Source organism: Populus alba, chromosome 14 (assembly GCF_005239225.2).
Source record: "Populus alba chromosome 14, ASM523922v2, whole genome shotgun sequence".
Classification (NCBI taxonomy): domain Eukaryota; kingdom Viridiplantae; phylum Streptophyta; class Magnoliopsida; order Malpighiales; family Salicaceae; genus Populus; species Populus alba.
The window spans coordinates 13,090,287-13,116,789 of NC_133297.1; the positions used below are offsets into that span (position 1 = coordinate 13,090,287).

Genomic DNA, 26,503 nt, shown 5'->3' on the forward strand with positions numbered 1-26,503 from the left:
CATTACTATAATATATTATTGTTTACCTACACATGATTTATTGTGGATTTACAGTTCTTTATTATTAATTTATTTTGATTCTCGGAATTTTATTTTGAACAATTTTTTTTTATTCTATCTATAAAGTTAAGTACTTTTTATTTCTTAAGCAACGATAGAATTAGAACAAAAAGAACTGAAATAAAAATGCATAAGAAATAGATGGTGTTTCGTATTTTTTGTGAAAAATATACTTAGGTTTTTTAATCTTTTAAAAATAATACAATTTAGATCTTTTATATTTTTTAAAAAATTAATTTTTGATACAAAAATTTATTTTTATTATTTTTAGTTTTTGGTTTAAGAGAAGAGAAAGATGATTGTTGGAATTTGATAGTAAAAAGATAAAACTAGCATTGATATCAATTTTGATCATTAAAATAATTAATTTTTAGTGTCAATGAGTTTTATTTATTAAGTAGAGTTCCACTTAAGTGTTTTTTCATCTTGAAATTATCTAAAATAATCAGATATAAGTTCACGAAAATTTATTTGTTTCGAGTTGAATTTGAATTTTTATGTATTTTTTTTAATTATTTATGGATTTCATTAAGGTGTTTAGATTTTTTTCTTAATGTTTTAAGTATAAAAATATATTAAAAATAAATTTTTATATCAAAACTTATTGTTATAACTAGTGTAATTGTCAGAATTTAATGGAAACGAGACAACGGTTGTTTGCAATTTTATTTTTTTAAAAAAAATAATACCCCAATTTAATTTTTGAAAAATAGGGCCCGTATACGGGACTTTTTAAAATGGATCGTACACTGGTCTGGTTGCCAAGTTTAAATTTAAATTTTATGCTGACAGGCGTCACGGGTTTGCTTTCGATGGCATCATCATATTTGACAGTTTTTTTAATGTACTTTAATAACTTTATTATTCTCAAAATAAGAGTTTAACTTGTTTCCTAGAATAAGGTGTTTTTAAACTAATTACACGGTCGAGGAGAGAAAAAAAGGAAGTACCAGGAAAAAATCAGAGAAATGAAATTTTTGCAGAGTGAAGAGTGAATGGCAGCTCCCACTTGTGGAATTTCCCCGTTACAAAACTACTTGTTGGATTTCATGAGAAATCGCTGCGAGTATGCTAGATAACTCAGATTTATTCAACTCAGCTTTGGCGGTGTACCGATCATCAGGCTTTGCTATCTAACCGAGTCCACTCACAGCGTACAAAAGTCCAAATACCCGAATCATCTAACTGTGGAAACATTGAGCCCCCGCTGTATGAGCTCCTTCAAATCACTTCAGATGATAACGTAACGCACCCGTTGATGCTTTTTGAGGAGCCTGCGTAAGCTTGGTGTCTCACCATGAGGCATGAACATCTAGATGAATTATTCTGGAGTCTAATACTAATATTTATGCTTCATCCAGTTATGACTTCACGACTTCCAAATGCAGATTTTTGCCGACCTGGATGGGCAGATATGGACTATGGCTCCTTCAATATGTACCTTGGCAATCACAACAGGCTGAGTTTGGTTCTGTCCGCAATTTCAAAGGGCAAAGGAACTGGAGGACTCAATTCATCGAGTCGTTTAGCAGCCCATTCTCCCAATCTCCACCACTGATGCTCTTTACATGCATCCACTACTCTTGTCAACATCGGAGCAGTGGGATCAAAAGGCATATCCTTAATAAAATTCTCAAGCTCGTTCATGCACCCATACCGACTTAAGAGTTCGATAATACTCTCATAGTGCTCCAGCCTTGGTATGATACAATATTTACTGCTCATTGAATTAAAATACTGCCTAGCCAAATCAACATGACCCTCGTATACACAAGCAAGCAAGATACCTTGAAAGGTGACATTATCTGGCTTGGTTCCTTCCTCCTCCATAAATCCAAATAATCGAAGTGCCAATTTACCCCTTCCAAGGTGACAACAACCCAAAATCATGGAGTTCCAAAGAACCAAGTCCCGTTTATCAGCTTCTCTAAAAACAATGAGAGCATATTCAAGGCACCGGCATTTAGAGTACATGTCAAGCAACGCTCCTGCAATCACAGTGTCTATGTCATAATCATTTCTGATCATGAACCCATGAATTTGTTTCCCCTGATCAAGTACAAAAGTATTTGCACAAGCTGCCAAAAGAGTAGCAAATATAAATTTATGCGGTTTTGTCTCCCATTGCATCTCCCGGAAAATCGACATAGCTTGTTCACTCATTTGACGACGAGCATAGCTGGTCAACAAAACATTCCAAGAAACACTATCTCGTGACTGTCTCATTTGATGAAACCAAACTCCAGCACTTCTCAAGTTTCCACATTTGCAGTACATGTCAAGAAGGGCATTTCCAATAAGAGTGTTGGATAACCAACCATGACGATAAATGAAGCCGTGTACCTGCTTCCCCCTGTCAACATCTGATAGGCCAGAACATACATTAAGCATCAACTGAAGAGTGATGTGATCAATGCTTTTAGTTGTCCTGCACATCAGATAAACAAAATCTAAGGCCTCTTCCCATTGGAGGGAACGGATGTACCCTGCCAATAATGCATTATATGAGACCATGTTCCGTTCAGGCATCTCATCGAAAAGCTCCCTTGCCTCTCTCATTCTGCCACTCATTGCATAAGCTGACACCATAGAAGTCCAAGAGATTAAATCTCTCGAACCAGGCAGGTCAAAAACCCTACGAGCACTTTGTATTTCACCACACTTAACGTACATATCAATAAGTGAACTCAAAACTACCTCTTCCTCCTCAAAGTTAATCTTAGTTGCAACTCCATGGATCTGCATTCCCTCCTTGACTGCCCGCATATCTGAACATGCAACAAGGGCATTAGAGAAGGTATAACTCAATGGTCTAAGTTTGGCACGAAACATCTTAAAAAACATGGCCACTGCCTCATTCTCATCACCTACCTCAAGATACCGCCTAACAATAATGTTCCAAGTAACATTATTAGGATTCTCAATCTCATCAAAAATCCTCCTTGATTCACTCATAGCTCCACACTTACCATACACATCAACAAGCGAACTCCCAACAATGACATTCCCACAAAACCCATATTTCACAATAAGCCCATGAATTTGCCTCGAAAGACAAAGTTCCAGAACATCACCGCATGCTCTCAAAGCACTAGAAAAAGTAACCTCATTTGCATAAACCCCTTGTTTATGCATATCCCCAAAATAACTCAACGCTTTTTCCGGGCGCACACATTGCAAGCAAGCCCTAATCATCGCATTCCAAGATCCGCCATCTCTCTGAGGCATCTCATCAAACAATTCCTTTGCATCCTCCAAACACCGGCATTTTCCATAAGTATCTATGGCTCTATTTAAGAGGAAGGTTGGAGGCGTTGGACAGGCACCAAGTAACTGCGATTCAACCTTTCGAGCCTCGACGATAGCAAGACTGGACGAGCAAACCTGGAAGAGATGGGCATAAAGGGAATAAGCGAAGCAATCAGGAGATGCAAAGAGAATAGAAACGGCTTGTTTAAGGCGATTGGCTTCGAGGTGAGAGAGGATTTGTTTGGTCAAGGCTTTGACATTTGCAGGTCGGGTTTGGAGTTTGAGGGTTTTGTTGGAGAGAAGAGAGCTGAGAATAGAAGCGCCACTCATCGGAAGGAAAAGAATAAAAAAGTAACGACCGGTTTTGGTAAGAAATTTTCTCTTTGAAAGCTTCCTCGTCGTGACTTAGTCTTCTGCTTTCACTGTCTTCTCGAAAGCTAAAGATAGTTCACCTAGGGGAAGAATTCGACTAAGCTTAGGTTGACCATTTCGTCGAACAGTTTGTGTGCATCGGCCATGCTGCCACATCAAGTGTACATTGCAGAAGGCGGTTTGCTAGTGATAGAGTAGATTGTATGAGACCCTTTTTGAAGAAGAGAATATGGAGCTGCCTTCCTTGGTGTATTGAATGAGGGGTGTTAAGGGATTGGAGAAAGCGAGCCAAATTTTGAAGATCTAGATCCATGGTTATTGATAGAGAATGATATTTCGGTTTTGGTATATAAAAACAGTAACCTTATTTTGTTAAGAATGAAGGAGAACGGGATTTTGTATGGTTTTTTATTTTGCATTTTACAGTTGAAGATGATGCAGAATAAGGTTTTTAAGGCATATGGTAAGTTTTATTTGCGGCGGCAAATATGAAGACCTAATAACTACCCTGAACCGGTAGCCTTATGCCGGTTGAGAGGATGTTCCCATCGGGGGGTTGTTAATCTGTTCGAAAGCTTACAATTCGGGATTTATTTATTTATTTTAAACTAATAACCTGCTTAGAACGTCATTAGTTCTTTCATCTGCGCTCCACTATTGATCATATCAAAAGTTTTTTTATATCGATTATATTAAAAGTTGGAGTATGAGAAATATCAGTTTATTGAAGATTTATATAATTATTAATTTAAAAATTTTATAAAATTAATTAAGATAAATACAATTTAATCTGAATATTCATATTAATAAAAAATAAATTTAACATAAAATAAAAATGTTGGTGTAGCTAATCTCTCTCTCTCTCATCTATTGGAATCTTGATACTTACTTGTTGAATGCTATAATACTGCATTATAGATTTAGATGTGACATTATTATTGTAGATTAACATTGTTCACATATTCATAAATTATAGTGGACTCATAATTTTTTTTTAATTTTTTTTAATTTTCAAAGTTTTATTTTGTACAATTTAATAGTATTTCAGGATCAATCAGTACTGGGGACCCATCAATTTTAGAACCTACAGTAAGGAAGACCCATCGTAAAAAAAAACGTTGGGTCCTTCCCCAGCAGACCCAATACTGGCATTTGCTTTTCTTTTCTCTTTTTTTTTTTTTTCACAGGGTAAAGAGTTCTTCGTGTACATAGGAAGAATAAGTTTACTTTGCACCAGTTTCACTTGCTCTTTCTCGGTGGTCCTCTTTCCGTTCAACGGGTAATGAAAGGAGCTCTTAACTTTTAGGTTAGAACAAACACAGCAAAACATAAGCCCACATTCATCTCCTTTATCCTTTAACTCCCACTATTGCCGCCACCCACCAGTAGCGGTGGTATTTGAAGAACTAGTAGTACCATTGCCTGTTGAATTGCCACCAGCTGGGGTGGTGGTGGTAGCAGTCTTGCCAGTTTTCTGAGCAGTAGTCAACTCCAAAGTTGCTTTAGCATCCTTGTTTTCTGCTGCAAATTCATGCTTGACAGGCTTCCCATTATTCACAGCAGCACCCACTTGCCAAATATGATTAAAAGACTCAATCTTTTCAGGCAACTTAACCGATGCATAGATGGTAAACTCACCACTTGTTGCATTGGTCTCAGCACTCAAGTCCCAAACATCAAAAGACAGTCTCTCCTCCCTGATGCCACCGTATGATATGATGTTGTATGTTTTTACCTCTGGTGCGCCTTTGCTGGATTTCAAAGCTAAAATGACTTGGGCCCCCGCCATGCCGATGCCATTAAGGTTGATGCCCCAACCGGTCCAGCCATCGGGTTTGACCGGAGAAGCGATGAACGCGACTGAGAGTGGGGAATTGTAGGTGTAGTGCAGGTATCATGACTTGAGGGCAGGTAGGTCGGTGCAGTTAGTGTAAAGCTTGTTGTTGGTGAATTTTTGTGAGGTGCAGGTTAGTGAATGTGTGGGCAAGACTAGCAGAACACAGGGGGGGGGGGGGGACAGAGAGAGAGCAGAAAAGAGTACTTCTGCCAAGACCCAAATTTATTGGTCTGGCACACAGTGAGACCCAAATAATAATGGATCCGGATGCGGTAGGCTCCAACAGCAATAGGCCCATAAAAAATTTGAATATTGTAGCTAAAAAAAATAAAGCTATAAAGTGAGATTAACATTAAAAATAATAAACGGAATATGAATAAGATCATCCAAAGACTCTTGTTAACTTTAAAAATAATTAAAGCTATTGTTGTCATGTGATGGGCTTTGAGAGAGTCAGGCTACCATCTGTTGGTTACCTAGTAAAACGGTTTGTTTGTACAGTATAGACCTCATTTCATAAATTTTGATTTTTAAAATTTTTTAATATGATAATATTTAAAATAAATCTTGAAAAATAAAAAATATTATTTTTATATATTTTCAAATAAAAAAATATTTTAAAAAATAATTTATGTAATATAGAACACTAACACGAAAGAACGGCAAGAAATCATTATGGGTGATTTTTGTTAGCTAGATCAACTCACAGGTCTATGGGTGGCGCGGCTCAACAGGGCTAGTCCGTACCCCCAAGGGTATTGGGCCTGTGAATGGTTTTTTAGCCTCTTGACTAACCTGGTTATTGGCGGGCTCAGGTTTATCATCTTACTAGCCGAATCGAGCCGTCCACGCACTAATGCAGCGATGTCTAAACAAAACACTGCACAGGTGTAGGAACAATTAAAGTACATAATATTAACAAACATTTTATCCTTATTTTTGTATTATTTAAAAGCTTTTTTAAAAAAAAATTATTTTTCACATTATTTTTAATTTAAATTAATATATATTTTTTAGTGTATTAAATTTTTAGATTTGTTTATTTAGAATAATGCGCTGATTTCAAAAATATTTTTAATAAAATAAAAAAAATATTATTTTAATATATTTTTAAATAAAAAACACTTAATGATGCATTTTTTATTTATACTGGGTTTTTTTGTTTTTAATTTATTTTTAAGTCTGTCATTTAATGATGCATTTTTAATTTTATTTTATTTTTTAAAAATTGAGTTAATGATAAATTTATTTTTATATTTTTTTATTGTGTAATAAAATAAAAAAATCAATTCAACCCAATAAAAATTTATAGCTCAAGTTGTGGGTTTAATAGGTTGATTATGATTAATTTAACATGTTTTTTTTATTAATTTTTTTACATGCTTCGTTAATAAGTTTATGTTAAGATAGTTTCTATACAGTTTAATTTTAAAAAAAAAAAAAATTTAAATTAATAATTTTCACATTTGAAATAGTGTGGGAATAAGCTTTCAAAATTATTAATTAGCCTGAACAAAACCCTAAAGTGTAGGAAATACACTAATGAAGCTAAATCAATTTATTCACCCTCACATAACATTATTTTTTGAGTTTTTTAATTTTCACGTTTTAATTTTTATTTGTTTTGTGGACCAATACTTTGATAACAAGTATAATCTCTTTCTCTTTTAATTAATAAATTTTTAAAAATTTTTAAACTTCTTTTGAATCATTAACATCGCATGATTTTGTTTTTTGTTTTGCGCTGGTAAGAATCGGTGAGCGGAGTGGGTATGGCCATTTATCTAAAGTCTCGCTAAAAAACGATGGATTTGCGTGTTCCAGCAGAGTAATTGATTAGGCTCCATTTACACTTGGGTGAAGAGAAAGGCACGAAGGAAGAAGACGAATTAAAAAAACAGTAAAAAAGGGAAAACACACAGAGAAAGGTGGCCACGATCACTTCTCTGCTTTTGTCGTGTCATTTCATATCTTATCAATTTTTGTAAAAGCCTGCAATAAAACAAAACAGAAAGGTGTCGAGCTGGCAAGAACCACTGAGCTCATTACCCTTTCGTAAGCTTTACGAAAATTTATGTTTGAGTTTACTGAATTTTAATTTTAATTTTAATTTTAAAATATATTAATATAATTAAACTCAGTTAACTATTCCGGACAGATATCACCGTGTAAATATTAATTATTTTTTTGTTTTCATAAAAAATAATTAATTTGGTAACTCGTAATTTAACTTGAGACATGAAATTCTTTTTGGATAAAAATGTGTTTGGAAATACGGTGTAAATTAAATTTTATTAAAATTTAATTTTTTTTACTAAAGCATAAATATATATATTATTTTAATATATTTTAAGCATAAAAAATAGTTTAAAAATTAACCATAAATTTTGAAAGATAATCTTTAGCCCAGTATCACAGTTATATTTTATAAATTAGATTGATATACAAAAGCTTGAGAAGATAATCTGAAAAGGCATACGGTCATTGCTCCATTAATAGATTATAACAAATTTTTTTTTGTACCCGCAGCTGTTGGATCATTCTCTCAACTAATTACATTAAAATAAATTTAAATTTTAGAGCAAAAAATATATTTATTAGTCAAAATTCTGTCTTTTTATTGATACATTTGTTTAGTTACTTGATGTGGTCATCACTATTTCACTTGGTTTTTTCGTCACAAACTTAAAGCAGTTAAAATAGAAACTCATATGAATTGAAATGATTTAAAAATAAATTATTTCTATCATAACCCCCCCCCCTTCCTTATTCAGTGGTTTTTTTTTAATATAAAAAATACATTATTTATTGGAAGTTTATTTTTTCGTATAAAAACTAATCATGACTTGAAAAATAATTCTCAACCTAGAAAGAAAAACATATATATGCTATTTTAATATAACTATATATAAAAATAAGAGAATTAATAATTCAATTTTCATATATAATTATTCATAGATTAATTTTTAATGTTAAAAGAAACTTTCAATGTTATTTGAAAATTGTGGCATGGTCGAATTATTTTTAAATATCATTTTACTAATTTAATTTTTTTTTTTTTTAAATAAACTAACAAAAAGATGAAGGGGCATTAGCGTGAACTTGGAAGGTGTGCCGCACCTAGAGAAAGAAAGCCCAATCTTTAAGGTTATTTTTCAATTTCACCAACTAACTCAAATTTACCACCTATCGTGTAGGTCAGCTGGCAGAGGGCTGTCCTAGCTTAACCAAGGTCTCGAGTTCGAGCCTTGGGTATGCAGAGGCGCTATGTGGGAGAGCTTTGCTGCCCTTACGGGTCTCACCCGGCTCGAATCCGGATTAGTCGGCAGTGGTCGGAAACCGGATGGTTATACCAAAAAAAAAAACTAACTCAAATTTTTTTATTTAATTTTTTAGTTTTTAATTTTTTTAAATTTAACGTTGGATCTTTTAGTAATATAATTTTGTAATTTATTTTTCTAATTTTTTTTATATAAAATTATTCTAGTATTGTAAATTTAGTTTTTTTATCTTTTAATTTAAACCTTTAAAATTATCTAAGTTTGATTTTGATAATTTAGATTGTTATCATAATAAGTTAGTATGGGTTGATATAAGTTGTATAAGTTGTTTTATTTTATTTTTATTTTTCCAGTGACAGACTAGTTAGAAATTGAACTTCGTAATTTGTTTAAACTTGATTTTTACATGATTATCTTGATATAATAATCTAGGTTGTAGGTTTAGTAGATTAACTAAGGTTGACTATTTTTTTTATATAATTTAATATAATTTTTAATTTCATTATTAAACGTTATATTGATTGAGAATTAAATTCATAATTTATTTGTTTTGTTTTTTATAAAGTTATCATGATCTTATGATCCGGATTGTAGATTTAGCTAGTTAACCCATATTGATTCAGTATGTTATCTTGTCAACACTTGGAAAATATATTTTAATATATATGTATCAATATTTTTCTTAAAAATATCATTTATCATATATTATATTATATTTAAAGTTTATAATTTATTATAAAACTATCTAAATGGTGTGGGGGAACAGTGATTCCCCCACACCTAAATCACCGTGGATTACAACAGTAATCCACAGTGTTTTTTTTTTTTTTTGTGTTTTTTTATTTTTTTTTTAAAAAAACTTTCCCTCTCTCTCTCTCTCTCTCTCTCTCTCTTTTCAAAATTGCTTTCCTTTTTTTTTTTTTCAACTTTCCTTTTTTTTTTTTTTTTTTTCCATTTAATTTTCTTTTAAAATGTTTTCTTTATTGATTTTACTTTTTAAATATTAAACTGGTTAAAAATTCTGCTTTGTAATTTTTTTCATTTAAAATACCGTGAATTGCTATAGTGTTTTTCCAATTAGATTTTTTTTTATTTTTTATTTTTTCAAAATTATATTTTTTTATTTTTTTTATATTGAGTTGATCAAGAATTTAGTCTTGTAATTTTTTTTTCTTTAAAACATTGTTGATTGCTACAGTGTTTTTCTGCATGGTTTTCTTTGTTTTTGTTTTTATTTTATCCGAATTTTTTTTTTTTAATATTGAGTTGGTTAAAAACTACAATTACAATATATGAGGAAAGCACCGTAACTTTCCTCGCAAATTACTGTGGATTGCTACAATGTTTTTTCTTGTGTAGCTTTTTTCTATCTTGTTATGTTTTTTTTTTCTAAAATTATCTTTGTCAGTTTTATTTTTTAAATATTAAGCTGGTTAATAATTGCAATTATAAATAAATACAAGTTTTTTCTCAGAAAATACTATGGATCGATACAATTTTTCCTCACATGGTTTTTTTTCCAGTTTCTTTTCGTGTTTTTCTTTTTTGTAATATTTTTTTTAAATTATCTTCGTCGATTTTATTTTTTTTAACATCGAGTTAGTTAGAATTTAACTTTGTAATAAAGCTTAATCACGTGGGGAAAGCACTGTAGCTTTCCTCACAAAACATTGTTGAAAATTACTATTAAAAGTTATTATAAATAATGTTAAATCATATGGGGAAGCACTATAGCTTTCATCACAAAACATAGTGAATTGCTACAGTGTTTTCAACATGATTTTTTTTTGTGTTTTCTTTTAATATTTTTTTTTTCTAAAATTATCTTTGTCGATTTAATATTTTTTAATATTGAGCTGATTAAGAATTTAGCTTTATAATTTTTTTCTTTAAAACACTGTGAATTATTACAGTGTTTTCTCATATGATTTTTTTTTTATTTTTTCCAAAATTATCTTTGTCCATTTAAAAAAAATATTAAGTTGGTTAAGAATTATAATTACAATAAAGTTAAATCATACAGGGAAAGCGTTATAGTTTTTCTCACAAAACACTAAGAATTGCTACAGTATTTATCTAAATGGTTTTTTATTTTATTTTATTGGGGAAAATACTATAGTTTTCCTAAAAAAACATTATCAACTGCTGCAATGTTTTTTCTTATAGGTTTTTTTCCTTTCAAAATTATCTTTGTTGGTTTTTTTAATATTGAGTTGGTAGAAAATCTAGCTTTGTAATTTTTTTTGCTTTTTATTAACAGAAAAGCTAAATCATGTGGCGAAAGCAATTGTATCTTTCCTCTCAAAACATTATGGATTGCTACAAATCATTTTGTTCAGTCTCTAAGTTTTGATCACCAACAGAACTTTTTTTTTCCGTCATGAAATATTAGTCTCATCATATCTTTAGTTTCTATTACTTATCTAGCGTTGATTCACAATTATAATACTATTAAATATATTTATTTTATAAACCCACGGCAGCGCGTGAATATGCATCTTGTTTATTATTAAAAAAACACACTAAAAACACTTAGATATTTTTGTTTGCATTAAAAAAAGGGAGTCAATCTCACCTGCATTCCAGCTCTGCGAATGATCTAGCCTTGGTCTTGACTAACCTAAATATATTATGTTGGAACTCTTCGCCACAAGGATCTAAGGCTGACATTTACATTTCCTGACCGCAACTCCAAAAGCTAAATGCCAAAACATTCATTCGTCGTTTTAATTTGGAAGATGCGGACAAAAACAATGAACCTCGTCCCTCGAAGAGAGGTGTTTATAACTGCAAACGTTTTTGAAAATTTTTTTTTTTTGAAAATTTTAAATTAATATTTTTTAGTATTCTTTTTATTATTTTGATGCACTTATATTGAAAATAAAAAATATTTTTAAAAACATTTTTTATCCGTTATAAATGATAGGACGGCGCTCAAATCATCTGTAAACGTATTCAACGTATTTTCGTATGAGTACAGGTTATCCTCGCGAAATGGCAAAATCGGGAATTAATTCAAAATGAAACTCTAGTATTTCCAGCAAAGAGACCAGTTTCGAATATATTAAAGAAATCATCTTAAAAAACAAAGAAGGGTCAAATCAAGACTTTACAGAAATACCTGGAAAGAATGCGATATATACAAAACATAGGAAAATGAGCGTAGATATGAAAATGAATATTAAAGATACTGAGGTATTAAATAAGAGAATAATGCCTGCTAACGGTAGTGTCCCACTCAGGCATTATCCTTACAAAATGGAGCGTCTCCGCTTTTAGCTGCTGTCCTTCTAGGTTTCCTTTTCACAGTTTGTTTACTTTCATAAAGTTATTATAATGACATAATTAACAGCAAATCATCAATAATATCAGGGGCATGTTTTGGATTATCATAGATATATTTTTAAAAGTATTTTTTTAAATATATCTAAATAATACATTTTTATTTAAAAAAAAACATAATGAAACAATAATAGAGGCCCAAAAAGATAGTCTTTCTTACGTCTCACTTTTATTGTATTTGAAAGTGTTATGTAGTTATTTATTAAAATATTTTAGTTTAAAAATATATTAAATTGATGTTTTTTTTTATTTTTAATATTAAAATATTTAAAATATCTAAAAACATATAAAAAAAATAAAAATATATTTTTCTATAAAATATTTTTAAAACCATGATTGGCAGGACAAATAATGCAATGAAAAGGTCAAATCATATGGAAAAAAAGGCTACATTAGATGGCCAATCCCTCCCTCCATCATCGAAAGAAAACAAAAACCAAAGCGAAGGTCCTCAAAAGACAATAATGAGAAAAATGGACCCTACCAACACACCCCGCCATCTAGAAACCTTGACTTTAGTGAGGCTCAAGCCGTAAGCAGATAGCATCACGCCCTTTATTAATTAAAACTTGGTTGCAAAGAAAATGACCTTGACCATCGAGGTTCGGTGATGATATTATTCCCACACCCAATCTCCCTTGAAGCATACAATTCAAACAGAACCACAATCACACCCTTTCCTCTCTTCTCCTCCACTCATCTCCCCAACCAAGACAACAGCAACAAATAATGCTAGACCCTGGCACAAAACTCCCAGATAACCTGCAAGTCCATTCAAGGGACAGTTGTAATTATCACGGTGTCCTGAGTTATGGTGTTCTGACGAGAAAAACAGCGGAGACATATTGCAATAACCATGGTTGGAATAATATGGGGATGCTTGGAGCTCAAAGAAGGGATGTGAAGGGTGAGGACTCTGGGGTTTGTTCACCTCCCTTGTGGAGGACAAGTCCACCTAGAAGCCCCCAGCATCGCAGAAATCATTACCGGAGTCTTTCTCCGTCATCAAGAGCTCAAGCTATTGCTAGGGGCCAAAAGGAGCTCACGGAGATGGTAAGTAGAATGCCTGAGGGATGTTATGAGCTATCTTTAAGAGATCTTGTGGAGCAGCCAATGGTTGTTGATGATGTTAAAGAAGAAAGTATTAGTGAAGATATGTTAAGAAGGGGGAAAGAGAAGAAGAAAAAGACTGAAAAGAAAGTGCAAATGAATAGAAGTGGAAGCATAAACAATGAAGGGTTTCTTCTGAAGATGGTGTTTCCATTTTCTTTTGGTTCAAGAAAGAAGAAAAAAAATATCATTAGTCCTCAGACCATCAATAACAGTTCAAAGGATGGAAGGGTTTCTCCAAAGCCTTTTCTATTTGATAATGGATCTGAAAAAACTGTCGATGAAGAGTGGTGGAAGAATAAATTCCGGCAATCCAAGGACAGTGAGAATGGTGCTGGATTGACCACCAGTAATAGTGGAAGCTCAAAAAGCAGCGGCGGCAGCAGCAGCAGCGGCAGCGGCAGAAAGAACAGCAGCAGGTATATATTCTATTGGATATAGTATTTTTTTTTTCAATTGCTAGTTTTTAACGATCTTGTTGCAAGTGATAGAGGTCCATAATTTTCTAAAGATGAAGTTTGTGGGAGGCAAAAGGCCAATCTCAACTAAGTTGGATCTGATATTTCCAATTCCACCTTCCTTTAATTTTTCTACTAAAATCCAAGATCAAATGTTAAACCTTTTTTTGAGATCCAGTAGGATACTTGGAGAAATTCAATGAAACTGCTCCGACATGAAATATAGTACGAAACAGGGGAATCATGCCAAGAACAGAATCCTGTATAGAATCCTTGTCTTAATAAACAAAGTAATCCCCTTGATTTTATGAAATCAGCAGGTGCACCATACAATTAAATTTTGTTTACGATTCTCTTTTTGTCATCTAAATAATAAGTAATATTACGATCCCCTTGACTGGTCAAAAGTCTTTGTTAAGGAAAACATGACAGTGACAGATAGAAAAAATGAAGTGCACTAGATTTTTCTATGTGACTTGCTATTCTATCCAAACCCTTTAACTCATCAAGTAGTAGGAATTTAAGATTGTGGAGAGATTTGCAGCTGTGGATTGATAGAGAGAGTAGATAATTGTTGTAAATCACAAGGGGAATATTCAAGCCTAAGAATTTAACCTGGGGTTACTGATTGCATTGCAGGAACGGAAGAGGTGGTTGCTGGCCTTTCATTTACTCCAAGAAAGGCAAAGCAGCAGGATGAATGACATGATCTTGCATGGATCAGAATCTGTTTACATGAAATGCTTTTGGCATCCCTTTTACTTCTGATGTTGATATCAAAGGCGGAATATAAACGTTATTAATGGCAGCCAAGATTTCCTTTGTAGAATAATGTATATCCTTTCGCTGATGCTCGAAGAATCTGCTACGATTTTTCTTAATCGCTCTGTTCTTCGAGTTCTATCCCGACTTGCAAACCATACCTGAGTGTATGTAATGAAACATGTTTTTTGATATTGGGAATGCTTCAGCTTGGATAATTTGTTGAATCTGAATGCTTTACAACACTGCTTTGGCAAGCAACTAGCATGATTACCTGTTAATAGGAGGAGAAAAAAAAAATCCTACTGACTAAAAGAATCGGGGGAAGCTACCTGTAGAGTTCACTGTGCGCCCGCACCCAGACTCCTGCATTATTGACTACACACTGCTCAGATGAACAGTTCATAATTTTTTTCCCATTTAAGTTATTAGTTTTTTATTTTCTATGCAATTTTATCCTTTCAAGTTATATTAGTATTGTTTTATGTGTTGAAATTTCTTTCAACTAGCATGCTCTTACATGTATGAAGTAAATGTGAATATTCTGACCATGAATTAAACATCAATTTTGTGAAATAAGGCTTCATTTATAGTTAAAAAAATAGAAATTAAAAAGGAGCATATTTTAATATAAAAACAAAACAAAACACCAACTCTAACAAAAAAAATAGACCCCATTTAGATTTTGACGAGAAAGACTTCAATTTGATCATTTACGTTTTTTTTCTTGTGCAATTTCATTTTTATGTGTTGAGAGTTCTTTTAATTTGCATGCTCTCATAAATATTACGAAGATGAACTAAACATTAATTTTATGAAGTAGAACTTTAATTATTGTTATAAACAGAAAAAGAAGGAGAACCAACTTTAATTTCCCTCTACTTGCTCAATCATGAAGAGACTGAGTCATGATGATGACATTTTCCAGCCATTTTCTTTCTCCTTTATCCAAACAGGGTAGGTTACCTTTGTTTTTTTGCCATTTTTCCTTCTGATTCTTTCTCCCTGCTTTCCACCTTTCCAGACAAAGGCTAAGCGTCTTGTAGCGAAGCGCCGGAACTTCCCGTGACTTCTTGTTAAAAAAGTAGAAACTCTCCCGGCTAGCTACTAGCTAGGCAATTAAAATCATCTAGCAGGAAACTCTCCCTTGACGAGTCGCTGAGTTGTGTTTATGAACAACCCAGTAAAGTGATGAGCGAAGCCCAGTTGAACAACGAGGAGCTGAATGTCTTTCTTCCCATGTCTGTGATCTTGGCCCGTTTGAAGGTTAGATTCTTTCCTGCAAATAAGTCATTCTAAATGGGCTGCAAAAGGTCCATTGGACAAGTTCTTTGGATTTTCCAGGCCACAAGATGTGCTAGCTTTGCTTTTTGATATTTTTTAGTGTTTCATTAAAAATTACTAAATTGATTTTTTAGTATTTTTTTATAATTTTAATATGTTAATATAAAAAATAAACTTATTTTAACGTATCTTTAAGTGAAAATCACCATATAACACAATACCACAGATTAAAATTAAAAAATACAAAGGACATCTCTGAAATTTTTGCTTACCACATATTGCTCTCAAAGCAAGCTTTGAAATTCTTACTTCAAGAATAAAATTGATATTTTACTGCATTTAGAAAGTGATAATAAAAAAAGATCATCGCTAGCATGGGAGCTTTAAAAATTGTATCTTCAATGGTATTGCAGCCATGTCCCTACACTTTAAAATAAAAACATGAGAGGAAATAGATTAATTATTCGGATTCTATATTTGTTTTTTAAAAATATTAGTTTAGAGGTTTATATAATTATTAGCTTTAAGAGCCTGAGATTAGTTGAGATGTGTGCAAGTTGACCGAATACTTATATTAATAATAAAAAAAAAAATATTCAGGAAAATACACATCCATCCCCAGTTGATTTTCTGATGATTAATAAGCCTGCGAAAAGATTTAGACAGGTCTCTGGTAGGAACCCAAGAAGAAAATTATGTCGTCAAGCTGCTGTTTGAGAATTGCCCTTCATATATTTAATGGTGTTTCTTTCCCTAAGCTCAGGCTACCCCATGCATCCAGCTTGTCTGGGCTAATTTGGTAAAATCATTATCCACAACACTGATTGGTTCAAATAGTTCAATATTTGTTCTTTTTAAATAAAATTTTTAGTTTGAGTCTTATGTACATATCATATGAGTTTTATTTTTTAGTGGAGAATTTAGCTCGATCGGATTAATTGAGGTATAGTAAATTTCTGAATGCAGAGTTTAGACAAAAGTAAAATAAAATAATTATTTGAATAAAATTATTAAAAAAATAATAAATATTAGGTAAAGACTCGGTATAAATTCTTTGCTGCACGAGCACAAGTCTTAGTTAAAATCACGGAGTGCCTATTTCTCCTTTACTAACACGTGAGATTTTGTTTTTTGACTTTCCAAATATTTTCAGACGAATACAAATGAATTCGCTCTCGACATGATTTTTCTGGGCGTGATATTTTATTAAATCCGATTAATTTGCATGTGTAAACACCAACTTTCTTTTCCACGTGGGTCACCACTATCCTATCCAGTCTTGACGCGTAGGCATAGCAAATGGAATAGTAAAACCTTAACTGAGAAAGGATGACGATACTTGACCCAGACCAGCAGTTTGGAAGACCTCTATTTTCTCTGTCGCCGTGTGTTATCCTTCTTCAAACGTTCCGTTTGTTGAGGATGTAGCTTTTGTGTTTGTGGTATAAAAATTATAGTTAAATGTTTAGTAATATAGTAAATTATATTTTATATTATGAAATTTAATAAAAATAAGTTTGAAAGGCGGTTTCTGTAAAGTTTTTACATATTTTTTTAACTAATTTTGTAAAACTCTATTTGTTTTTATATTTTAAAAAATATTTTTTTTTAATTCTTTTCTTTACTTTAAATTAGTTTTTTTTGTATTTTTAGATTATTTTGATGTGCTAATATTAAAAATAACTTTGAAAAAAATACAAAAAAATTATTTTGATGCATTTCCAAAGTAAAAAACACTTTTGAAAAAACAACCACAACTAAATATTTTATACATGTTTTTTATTGTACATAAACCTCAACTATAATTTTTATCAAATACACGTACCTAAATTTAAATAATCATATATTTTTTTTAAATTATATTTTTTAAAACATAATCACAAAAATTATAAAAAAACAAACTCGTAAGCATTGTGTTTGAACACTGTTAGTTAAAATATTGATTTTTTTTTAATTTTAAAAATAAAAAATATTATTTTAATATATTAAAAAAAAACAACCCTTAAAATATTCTTAAAAAAAGTCAATAAGAACGACAAGCTTGGTTTCAGAGCTGAGAAAAACGCGTTTGTGGTATTGGAAGCAAAGTCAAAAGTCAAAACTACTGGTAACCCTCCTGCAGCTAGTTACTGGAAATGAAAATATATTATTCTTTTCCCAGAAAGAAAATATGAAGCAGTGACACACCATAATTTAATTCGCGACTGGCCAATAATGAGCAATGCTTTTTATATTTTGGTTCCCTTTTTTTTTTTTTTTATTTATTCATGAGATTATTTTCCATTGGTGTTGCTCATGTGCAAGATGTGCGAAGAGAGGTCTAAAAAGACTTTTCTCCTTTAATTTCTTAAATTAATCTTCCATAATTTAATCGAGAGAATTTTATATTTAGGTTTCTAATATTCTAATTTCCTTTAAAAAAATGAATATGGCTGCAAAGAGCTTATCCAAGGCAAAATTGCATTCAAAAAACAAAGAAGACATCTGTCATGCGTAGGAAACAGGTCACCTGTTATCTTAAATAATAAAAAAATAAAACATAACATCATTAATTAATTCTTATAGAATATATTATTTCTCGATGGCATAGAAATAATAATAAATAAATAAAAAACACCGCCAAACAAATAAACAGAAAGACTATCTCCCTCTCCTAACCCAGTCCCCTCCTATTGTATAATAAAATTGCCAGTATTGTTTCTATTCCTTTTCATTTATTGTTACCTCTCTCTCTCCCTCTCTCTCTTGACAGGGAAGCTTCAAGATCCTTACCCCCCACTATATTTTCTCTTCTGATTCTTACATCCTGTCCTTTTATTTTTCTTTTCTTACTTCCTGTCAAGTGGGGTTTGGGCGTTCTCTTTAATTGCCTTAAATCTGGGTAATCAAGGCTTCTTGTTAATGATTGCTACTGTTTTCTTGTTGGGGTTTAAGGTTGATGCGGGGCTTTTATCTGTTTATATATAATTTAACTGTTTTTGGTTCTTGTTCCCTTGATCCATTTGGGTCAAATTGGGTTTTGTTGATGATTTTGATACTCTATGATTGTGTTGAGATTGCCATGAGATTTTTGTTTTCTTTTCGAGTTTTAATGGGTTTTGATGGAGAATCTAAGTCTTGGGCTTTTCAATTTGTGATAATTTGCTGTTTTGTATTCGATCATGTGCTTATATATGTCACAAGTCAACTGTATCACTTCAATTTCGTGTTTCATGAATGATGTTTCTTGATATTATTTTGTACGGTTTTTGAATTTCGCAACTGATTATTTAGTTGATTATTGTGATTTGTAGGGTAATAAGGGAACCGAGCTTAAATCAAAGTACCATCTAGTGATTATCTATAATCATGGCTAATACTGCTGCGGCTTGTGCGGAGAGGGCTACCAATGACATGTTGATTGGTCCTGACTGGGCTGTAAACATTGAGCTATGTGATATCATCAACATGGATCCTGGGTATACGTTTCTTCCCTTTCTAAATTCTTGTTTTGGTAGAGTTCATGCAGGTACTGTTCTCTCTGAGCTGTGCTTATTTTGCGAATGAAATACGTAGGAATGTTAGTATTGCTCAATACTTTGTTTGAATAGAGTATGTGCGCGCGTTGGGAGTTGTTCAGAGCTGGTATGAATGTATTACTTTTGTCAATATCCTTATGTTAGAGCACTGAAATTTAGCTGAGATGCTTTCTTCTTTGTGCATGTTTCTGGCCCATATGAGAACTGAGATGGACTGTGCAACATGACCGCATGTAGCTTTTGGATAGATTGGGTTTAGATAGCATTATGCTTGATGGAATGCAACTTCTATACTTGTTTGGATTGTGCGACCTCTCAGGCATAGTCGCTGATTGATTGCATATTTTAGCAGGCTCTTGATAAGCTGTAGCTTAAATCCTTACGTTTGCTCACATATCCAATTCCTTGAGAAATGGGCTTATCATTTTTTTTGTTTTAGTGTTGGAAACCGTGTCATGTTTGTAATGTTAGAAAATGCCGTAGGCTATTTTTTTTTCCTTTTTCATATTGTTACCGATTTTTTTTTTCATGTATATCTAAAGTTTTCAATATGATTCATTTCACTTTTATCCCTTTCCATTTCAAAAAGTCAAATTATGCTGATTTTGATTTTGCTCTTAAATTATGCTGATTTTGATGATTTTGATTTTGCTCTTAAATTATGCTGATTTTGATTCCTCTCTGAATTTGATTCGTCTTGCAGGCAAGCAAAGGATGCCTTGAAAATACTCAAGAAGCGACTAGGCAGCAAAAATCCTAAAATCCAACTCCTGGCTCTTTTTGTTAGTATTTTCAAACTTTCTAGACTTGGCTCATGTTTTCAAATTAATTTTACATCATGAGCTGCACACATCATGACATTGCTGCCTGACTGCTCTAACATTCTCTATATTGTCTCAATTGCCTTTAAATTTGTATGGTGTACATCTCTGAAATTGCGGTTGTTGATAGATGTTGAGTTGAATGGCTATGTTGCATACAGGCATTGGAGACACTTAGCAAAAATTGTGGTGACAGTGTGTTTCAGCAAATCATTGAACGTGATATCTTACATGATATGGTTAAAATAGTAAAAAAGAAGGTGGCTGCTTTCTCTTTTTACCAGTGCTATGAATTTCTCTTCTCCTGTTCCCATCTCATTTTTTCTTCTTGTGAAATTGAGCAGCCTGATTTAAATGTGCGAGAAAAGATACTTCTTCTGATAGATGCATGGCAAGAAGCTTTCGGGGGACCAAGTGGAAGGTATCCTCAATATTATGCTGCATATAATGAACTAAGGGTAATTGATTTCTCCACCTTTTAGAAGTTCTTCTCAGTTTCCTTTTATTTTGGTGCCAGCAGTTCTACTGAGAATTGTTTAATTAGAATTCCTATGAGTCTCATATCTTTTGGTTCATGTTTCCTTCCCAGATCAATACATTCTAGTGAATGATGGCTGTAACTTCTGGTTTTAATGACTGGAAAGTTAAAAGGCTGTTCTCAATTGCCATAATGTGTCAATGATCTAAAATTTCCTTTTTTTACTCGCCATTCCATAACTCAAGAGTGTGTGAGTTTTGCCATTGATTTTAAACTCTATTCCCTTTGAAGTTGATCAGCTTTAGGTGGCTGATTTAATATCAGAAATCATATTATCAACCTTCACTTCCTTTATGTGTTCATGAAGCTTTATTTCATTATGCTAAATGTTGGATACCTGGCAGGCTGCAGGGGTTGAATTTCCACCTCGATCAGAGAACAGTGTACCATTCTTTACTCCTCCCCAAACACAGCCTATAGCTGATGTACCTTCAGCATATGAAGATGCTGCTATTCAAGCCTCTCTGCAGTCTGATGCTTCTGGCCTCAGGTAAGACTTCGACTGTTTGGACTTTCATTTCTTCAGCTCATTCCCCAGCTTAGGGTTAAATAGGTCTATTAATAAAGGTACTTATGGTTTTCCATTTATTGTTCCATAAATATGCATTTGAGTACATTAGGATTCTTGCATAATGTTGACTGAGTGCTACATCAGCTGTTATCTTCTTTCCCAATTAACGTTTTAATTTCTAGCTTGCTAATGTATCCCCATTTTTAAATGAAAACACTATGACTTGGTTGGAATTTAGTTTGTAATCAATCTTTTATGCGAGAATATATTGTAAGTGCACTTGCATGACCTATGCATAAGCGATAGGCACAAGTGGCAATAAGCATAAGGGAACTAATTTAAAACTGCTTAGTGGTAGGATGATTCTGATCGTGCAATTCAGTCCTAAATAATGGAAGTCTCATTAATGTTGCATTTCTTCATCTGCCTTTTGCTTTCTATCTCTCATTTACTGGTTGGTCCTGCTGGTGTAGGGATTAATGATTAATTACTGGTAGATCTTTTTACCTTGGTAATTTTTTTTTTATATATTTTGCAGCTTGCATGAGATTCAAAACGCTCGTGGACTAGCAGATGTGTTAATGGAAATGCTTAGTGCCTTGGATCCCAAAAACCCTGAGGTAAAATATAGTTTTTGTCCCATGGAAATTTCCTCCCATCGTTCTAGCAAAGCATGTTGCTAAGTTCAGAGGCTATGTGGTTGTTGAAATTTCCCTGGTTCTGAGCATGAGTGGGGTCTCTGTACTATGTCAGTGCTTCATGGATTGAGATATTAAACCTTAATGCACACCTATGTATATGAAGTTCTGAATTGAAAGAAAGGGGATGGAAAAACTCCATACTTGTCAAGATAGGAAGGATACACTTTCGATACTCAACAATCAATTGCCAAAGGATAAAAGTAATTTATGATCCCTCAAGTTCAGCATTCTGTCAAATTTACTCCCTACTTTATTTCTGATAAAATCGAACCCTTTCCTTCCAATTGACCAGTGGTTGTATCCTTTTGTTGACTTATATGCATACAAGTGGCAACATGTAATCATCATCTAATAGGCATGAGTTGGATAACGGTCTCCATTTTGTGGAGGTTTAATTTGACCAAAAATAAAATAGATGGGTTGATTTGACCAAATGTCTAAATTTGAGAGACCATAACTGTCAAAGCTGAAATCACGTTCACAATAATTTGGAGCAGGCTGCACAGAGAACACTGATAAAACCCTAAAACACTTAGCAATGAGGATTCTTAAGAGGATGCATAACTACAATGTTAACAAAAGTTACTTTTAGCAACTAAATAAATAGGATAAAACTAAATTTCTAAAATAGTAAAATAAAATTAAACTCTGATCAATCAAATGAAAGTAAATATTCAATCAATAGATGAAGAAGTCTTGTCTTGTTCAATTTTCTCTTGTGCTCTCTGTTTGAGATGAAACTTGCACATATCAATGCTTCAACTTCTCATCTGGATAGCAATTTCAAAGAAACTGCATTTTTTTGCAACATTTGGATAATATTTCTGTATTGTTATTGTTGGATATTTTGGCAGGGTGTAAAGCAAGAAGTGGTTGTCGACCTTGTTGACCAGTGCCGTTCTTACCAAAAGCGTGTCATGCTTCTTGTTAATAATACAATGTGAGAATTAGGCCTTTATGTTACTTTTCCAATTTCTGCTGCAGATAATTCTGACAAATACAGTGCTCTTTCAGAGACGAGGGGCTTCTATTTCAGGGACTAGCACTGAATGATGACCTGCAGCGGGTACTCCGTCAGCATGATGATATCGCGAAAGGAATCCCTGGTGTGGGAGAAAGGGAAATGGAAACTCCAGTTGTGCCTCTTGCTAATATTAACCATGATGATGATGAGTCGGAAGATGATTTTACCCAGCTGGCGCACAGGTAATGTACTGGATTTTTGCAATGGTTTTCCTTGCCCTCTCCCCTACCACTTACAGTATTTTCTTATGCCATGCTCATTGTTCTGTGGTGTGATGGAGGATTCTTACTGGGTTTACCCACGGAACCTAGACAAATTTAAGATGCAAGTTCTCACCATTGGATGGTCTAAACATTTCAGCAAGAGAGTGTTTTGGCGAAACAAAAAGTCATGGGGATACACATTTGCATGTGTGGATGTCCACTCCTTATACTTCTTTTCTTTTTACCACATGCCACTGCTTAGTCTTGTTCAGCTGTTAGAAAACTTTGGAAACCTGACTATCTTGTTGTTTCATGATGTTTTTGCCCCTCTCATTTTGGCTGGGAAGTATGTTTGAGGTTACTGAGCATGGATCATATTAATGAACCATCAGATTTCTGATCTTAAAACATAGTGACTGTCAAAGGAAAGGAGGGAAAAGTTGGTATAATCAAATTCTAATAAGCTGGTGTAATCATGCCACCACAGGTCATCAAGAGATAATTCACAAGGACTGGGCCAGAAACCAGTTAGTGTTAGGACTCAACCAGGACCAGTCAGTCCATTTCTTCCTCCTCCTCCCTTGTCAAAGAATCCAGTCAACAAGGAGACGGGCATGGTTGATTTTCTCAGTGGTGATGTCTACAAGTCTGAAGGATCCCCTCAAATATCAGAACCTACACCCTCTAAAGTCCCAATGCATTCCAACGTAAGCTCATCGCCACCATATTCTCCAACGGTATCGGCCTCATCTCCTCCCTCCAGTGCTGTGAACTCTTCTCCTGTGCTAACTGGACATCCTGTGTTTGACGAACCAGCTCCATTAAGCCCATCTGGTGATCGGCTGCCCCCAGCTCCTTGGGATGCACAGCCCCCTGGATCTCTTCCACCACCGCCTTCCAGGTATAATCAAAGACAGCAGTTCTTTGAGCATAATATCGGTGGTGTAGGTGGTGCTTCTCATTCAAGCAGTGGACCTGGTTCTTCTTATGACAGCTTAGCTGTTCAAACACAAAATCTCTCTCTTAATTCGTCTACCCCTCCAAAACAAGCAAAACCAGAAGATGCACTCTTCAAAGACCTGGTTGATTTTGCAAAATCCAAGTCATCGTCATCGTCCAAACCCAACAACAGGTCATTTTGAGGGACTGAGTTTTTGGTATAGTTCATCCGTATTGGTACAGTTTCTGATTACTTTTAGATCATCAGGTTTTTCATCAGACCATGGGATTGATTGCTTGTTTACTTAATAAAAGCCGGTTTAAACTTTGGCTTATGTCATCTATGCTGTTTAGCAGAGGTTTATGTTGAGAGGAGATCATGAACTGCATGCTGAATTAATTTTAGTACACAAGTATTCAGAATGTGTTTGTATCATATTGTTGCGCTCACATCCCAGCAGCTTGTGTTTTTTATTTTCAAAATTTGAACCCCATTCTTCGTTGTATTTTTCTTTATTTTTTTTTTGTCCACTCTCATATACAGTATATACTTCTCACGTAATATTAGCAGTTTTACATATCCAACGTTGTTAAAATCCATCCGTGAGAAGGGTGGGTGGTTCTGTGCGGTGGTTGCGTTGACTGGAGGCCTTGGCGCAATAACAATGTTTAATATTTTGTGATTTTAATTCGTGGATCAATTTGGTTGAAGTAAAATTCACTAGCGATCATTCAGTATCTAGAGAGCTACTCTTGATTCTCTGCATCTCTAGCTATCTGCATCATGAAGTAAAATTCTCTGCATCTCTCTCGAATACAATTTGCTCGGATGGTGGCCGAATATCATTTGCTCCTGCGCAGTGCCAAATGAAATGGCCGAGAAATCAGCCAGCAGCGCTCTAATTTGACACTGTTGGCTGCTTTTCTTTCCCTGCACATTTCTACTCTTAGTGTAAATGATTGTGGTTATCAATGATTATTTTTCCATATCCTAAGTTTTTTACCATTATTTGATGCTTAAAGATTTTGGATTAAATATCATAGCCGTAGGCTTGATTATTGGTTATTCATTGGATATCTATTACCCAAACATTTCATGTTCAAAGAAGCCAAACTAGTAAGGGTGAGAAAAACATCTTTATTAGATTGGAAAACCAATAGCGTTTCCCCATTAAACTTATCTATTATAATTCAAAATAATTAAAATAAATAATAAATGATAAAAAATACAGTAGAAGATACCTTTTCAATTGCTTTTGACAGAGGATATGACGTATAGATGAATCATGGGTATAACTAGTTTTTTTTGGGCACATTATGTCATGGATCAGTCAAATTTTTTTAACATAAAAAATATATCTAGGTAATAATAAAATTTGAATTAACATGTGACTTAAGATACCCAACATAATAAAAAGTGAAAAAACATAAAGCTGTAGGGATGAAAATAAAAAAAAAATTAAATTTTTAAAAAGAAATGTGAAAGAAAAAAACCCGAGTCAATATAGGTTCACTTTACTAACCCGTCATACATAACATGAGATCGTAATAAAAAAATATTAATTTTTTAAAAATAACCTAGAAATAAATATAAAAATATTGAAAAAAAAATTGAATCAACCAAAAGTTAACTTGACAAACAAGTAACCTGGAATAACCTTAAAGAAAAGAAAGTGGAAAAAAAAATAAAAAAGCTTAAGGCCCAATAACCTAATTTTAAAGGATAAAATTTTAAAAAAAAAACATTCAAAAAAAAAAAAAATTCAAGTCAACTTGAGTTAAGTTAACTAACTTGTGACTTGAGATAACCCTATAGAAAAAAAAAACATAAAAAATCAAAAAAAGCTCAGTGCCCAATAGCTTAATGTCAAATGATGAAATTGAAAAAAAAAATAATTTAAAAAGTATCTAAAAAAATATATTAAAATTAAATAGGGCTAATATTTAAACTAGTGACTTGGGTTATGAGACTGTCATGTAAAAGTTATAAAAAAAATATGAACAAAATTCTCAATTATTAAAAATTAAAATAGAAAATAAATAGTAATTAAAATAATAAGGACTCGATCTAATATAAAAACTAGTGAAATAAAATAATAATGGACTAAATTAAAAAATAAATTAAATTAAGAAAAAAAATAAAAAAGAAGCAATTAAAATAATAATGAGGATTAAAATTATATAAATCCTAAATAAAATAAAACACTGACATTTGTTTTAGAGACACGGGTTATAATGAAAAGCTTTCGTAACTTTCTCATGTTTATCTATATTGTGGAAATTTGGTCAATAGAATTCATTCATTTCATGGTCAAACAAAAACATAAAGGTTTAGATAGATAGAAGTGTTTTTTAAGTTTAAAAAATTTAAAAAACATTTTTCATAAAGGATCTAAAAACTAAAGTAATATAATACTTCATTATTCTTATACATATATATAAACAATAAAATAGTAATAAATAATTTAAAATATAATATTATTAGAAGATAAT

At 32.7% G+C, this 26,503-nt stretch overlaps 4 protein-coding genes across 4 annotated transcripts; 2 read left to right on the forward strand and 2 right to left on the reverse strand.

Annotated features, from left to right (window-relative positions):
• Positions 1-786: 786 nt before the first annotated feature.
• LOC118062839 (pentatricopeptide repeat-containing protein At3g26540) lies at positions 787-4,239 on the reverse strand. The gene has a single exon (XM_035076733.2). The coding sequence runs from the start codon at positions 3,637-3,639 to the stop codon at positions 1,510-1,512; it is 2,130 nt and encodes a 709-aa protein (XP_034932624.1). The 5' UTR covers positions 3,640-4,239; the 3' UTR covers positions 787-1,509.
• Positions 4,240-4,922: 683 nt separating this feature from the next.
• Positions 4,923-5,682, reverse strand: LOC118050954 (auxin-induced in root cultures protein 12-like). The gene has a single exon (XM_073404249.1). The coding sequence runs from the start codon at positions 5,468-5,470 to the stop codon at positions 5,048-5,050; it is 423 nt and encodes a 140-aa protein (XP_073260350.1). The 5' UTR covers positions 5,471-5,682; the 3' UTR covers positions 4,923-5,047.
• A 7,033-nt stretch (positions 5,683-12,715) lies between these two features.
• On the forward strand, positions 12,716-14,698 carry LOC118062751 (uncharacterized). The gene is made up of 2 exons (XM_035076629.2): positions 12,716-13,670; positions 14,349-14,698. The coding sequence occupies exons 1-2, from the start codon at positions 12,871-12,873 to the stop codon at positions 14,407-14,409; spliced, it is 861 nt and encodes a 286-aa protein (XP_034932520.1). The 5' UTR covers positions 12,716-12,870; the 3' UTR covers positions 14,410-14,698.
• A 3,676-nt stretch (positions 14,699-18,374) lies between these two features.
• LOC118062665 (TOM1-like protein 3) lies at positions 18,375-24,532 on the forward strand. Its single transcript, XM_035076528.2, has 10 exons — positions 18,375-18,636; positions 19,049-19,213; positions 19,977-20,055; positions 20,256-20,354; positions 20,439-20,552; positions 20,977-21,122; positions 21,682-21,763; positions 22,699-22,784; positions 22,859-23,050; positions 23,559-24,532. Exons 2-10 carry the CDS (start codon positions 19,104-19,106, stop codon positions 24,211-24,213), a joined length of 1,563 nt encoding a protein of 520 aa, XP_034932419.1. The 5' UTR covers positions 18,375-18,636; positions 19,049-19,103; the 3' UTR covers positions 24,214-24,532.
• Positions 24,533-26,503: the final 1,971 nt, after the last annotated feature.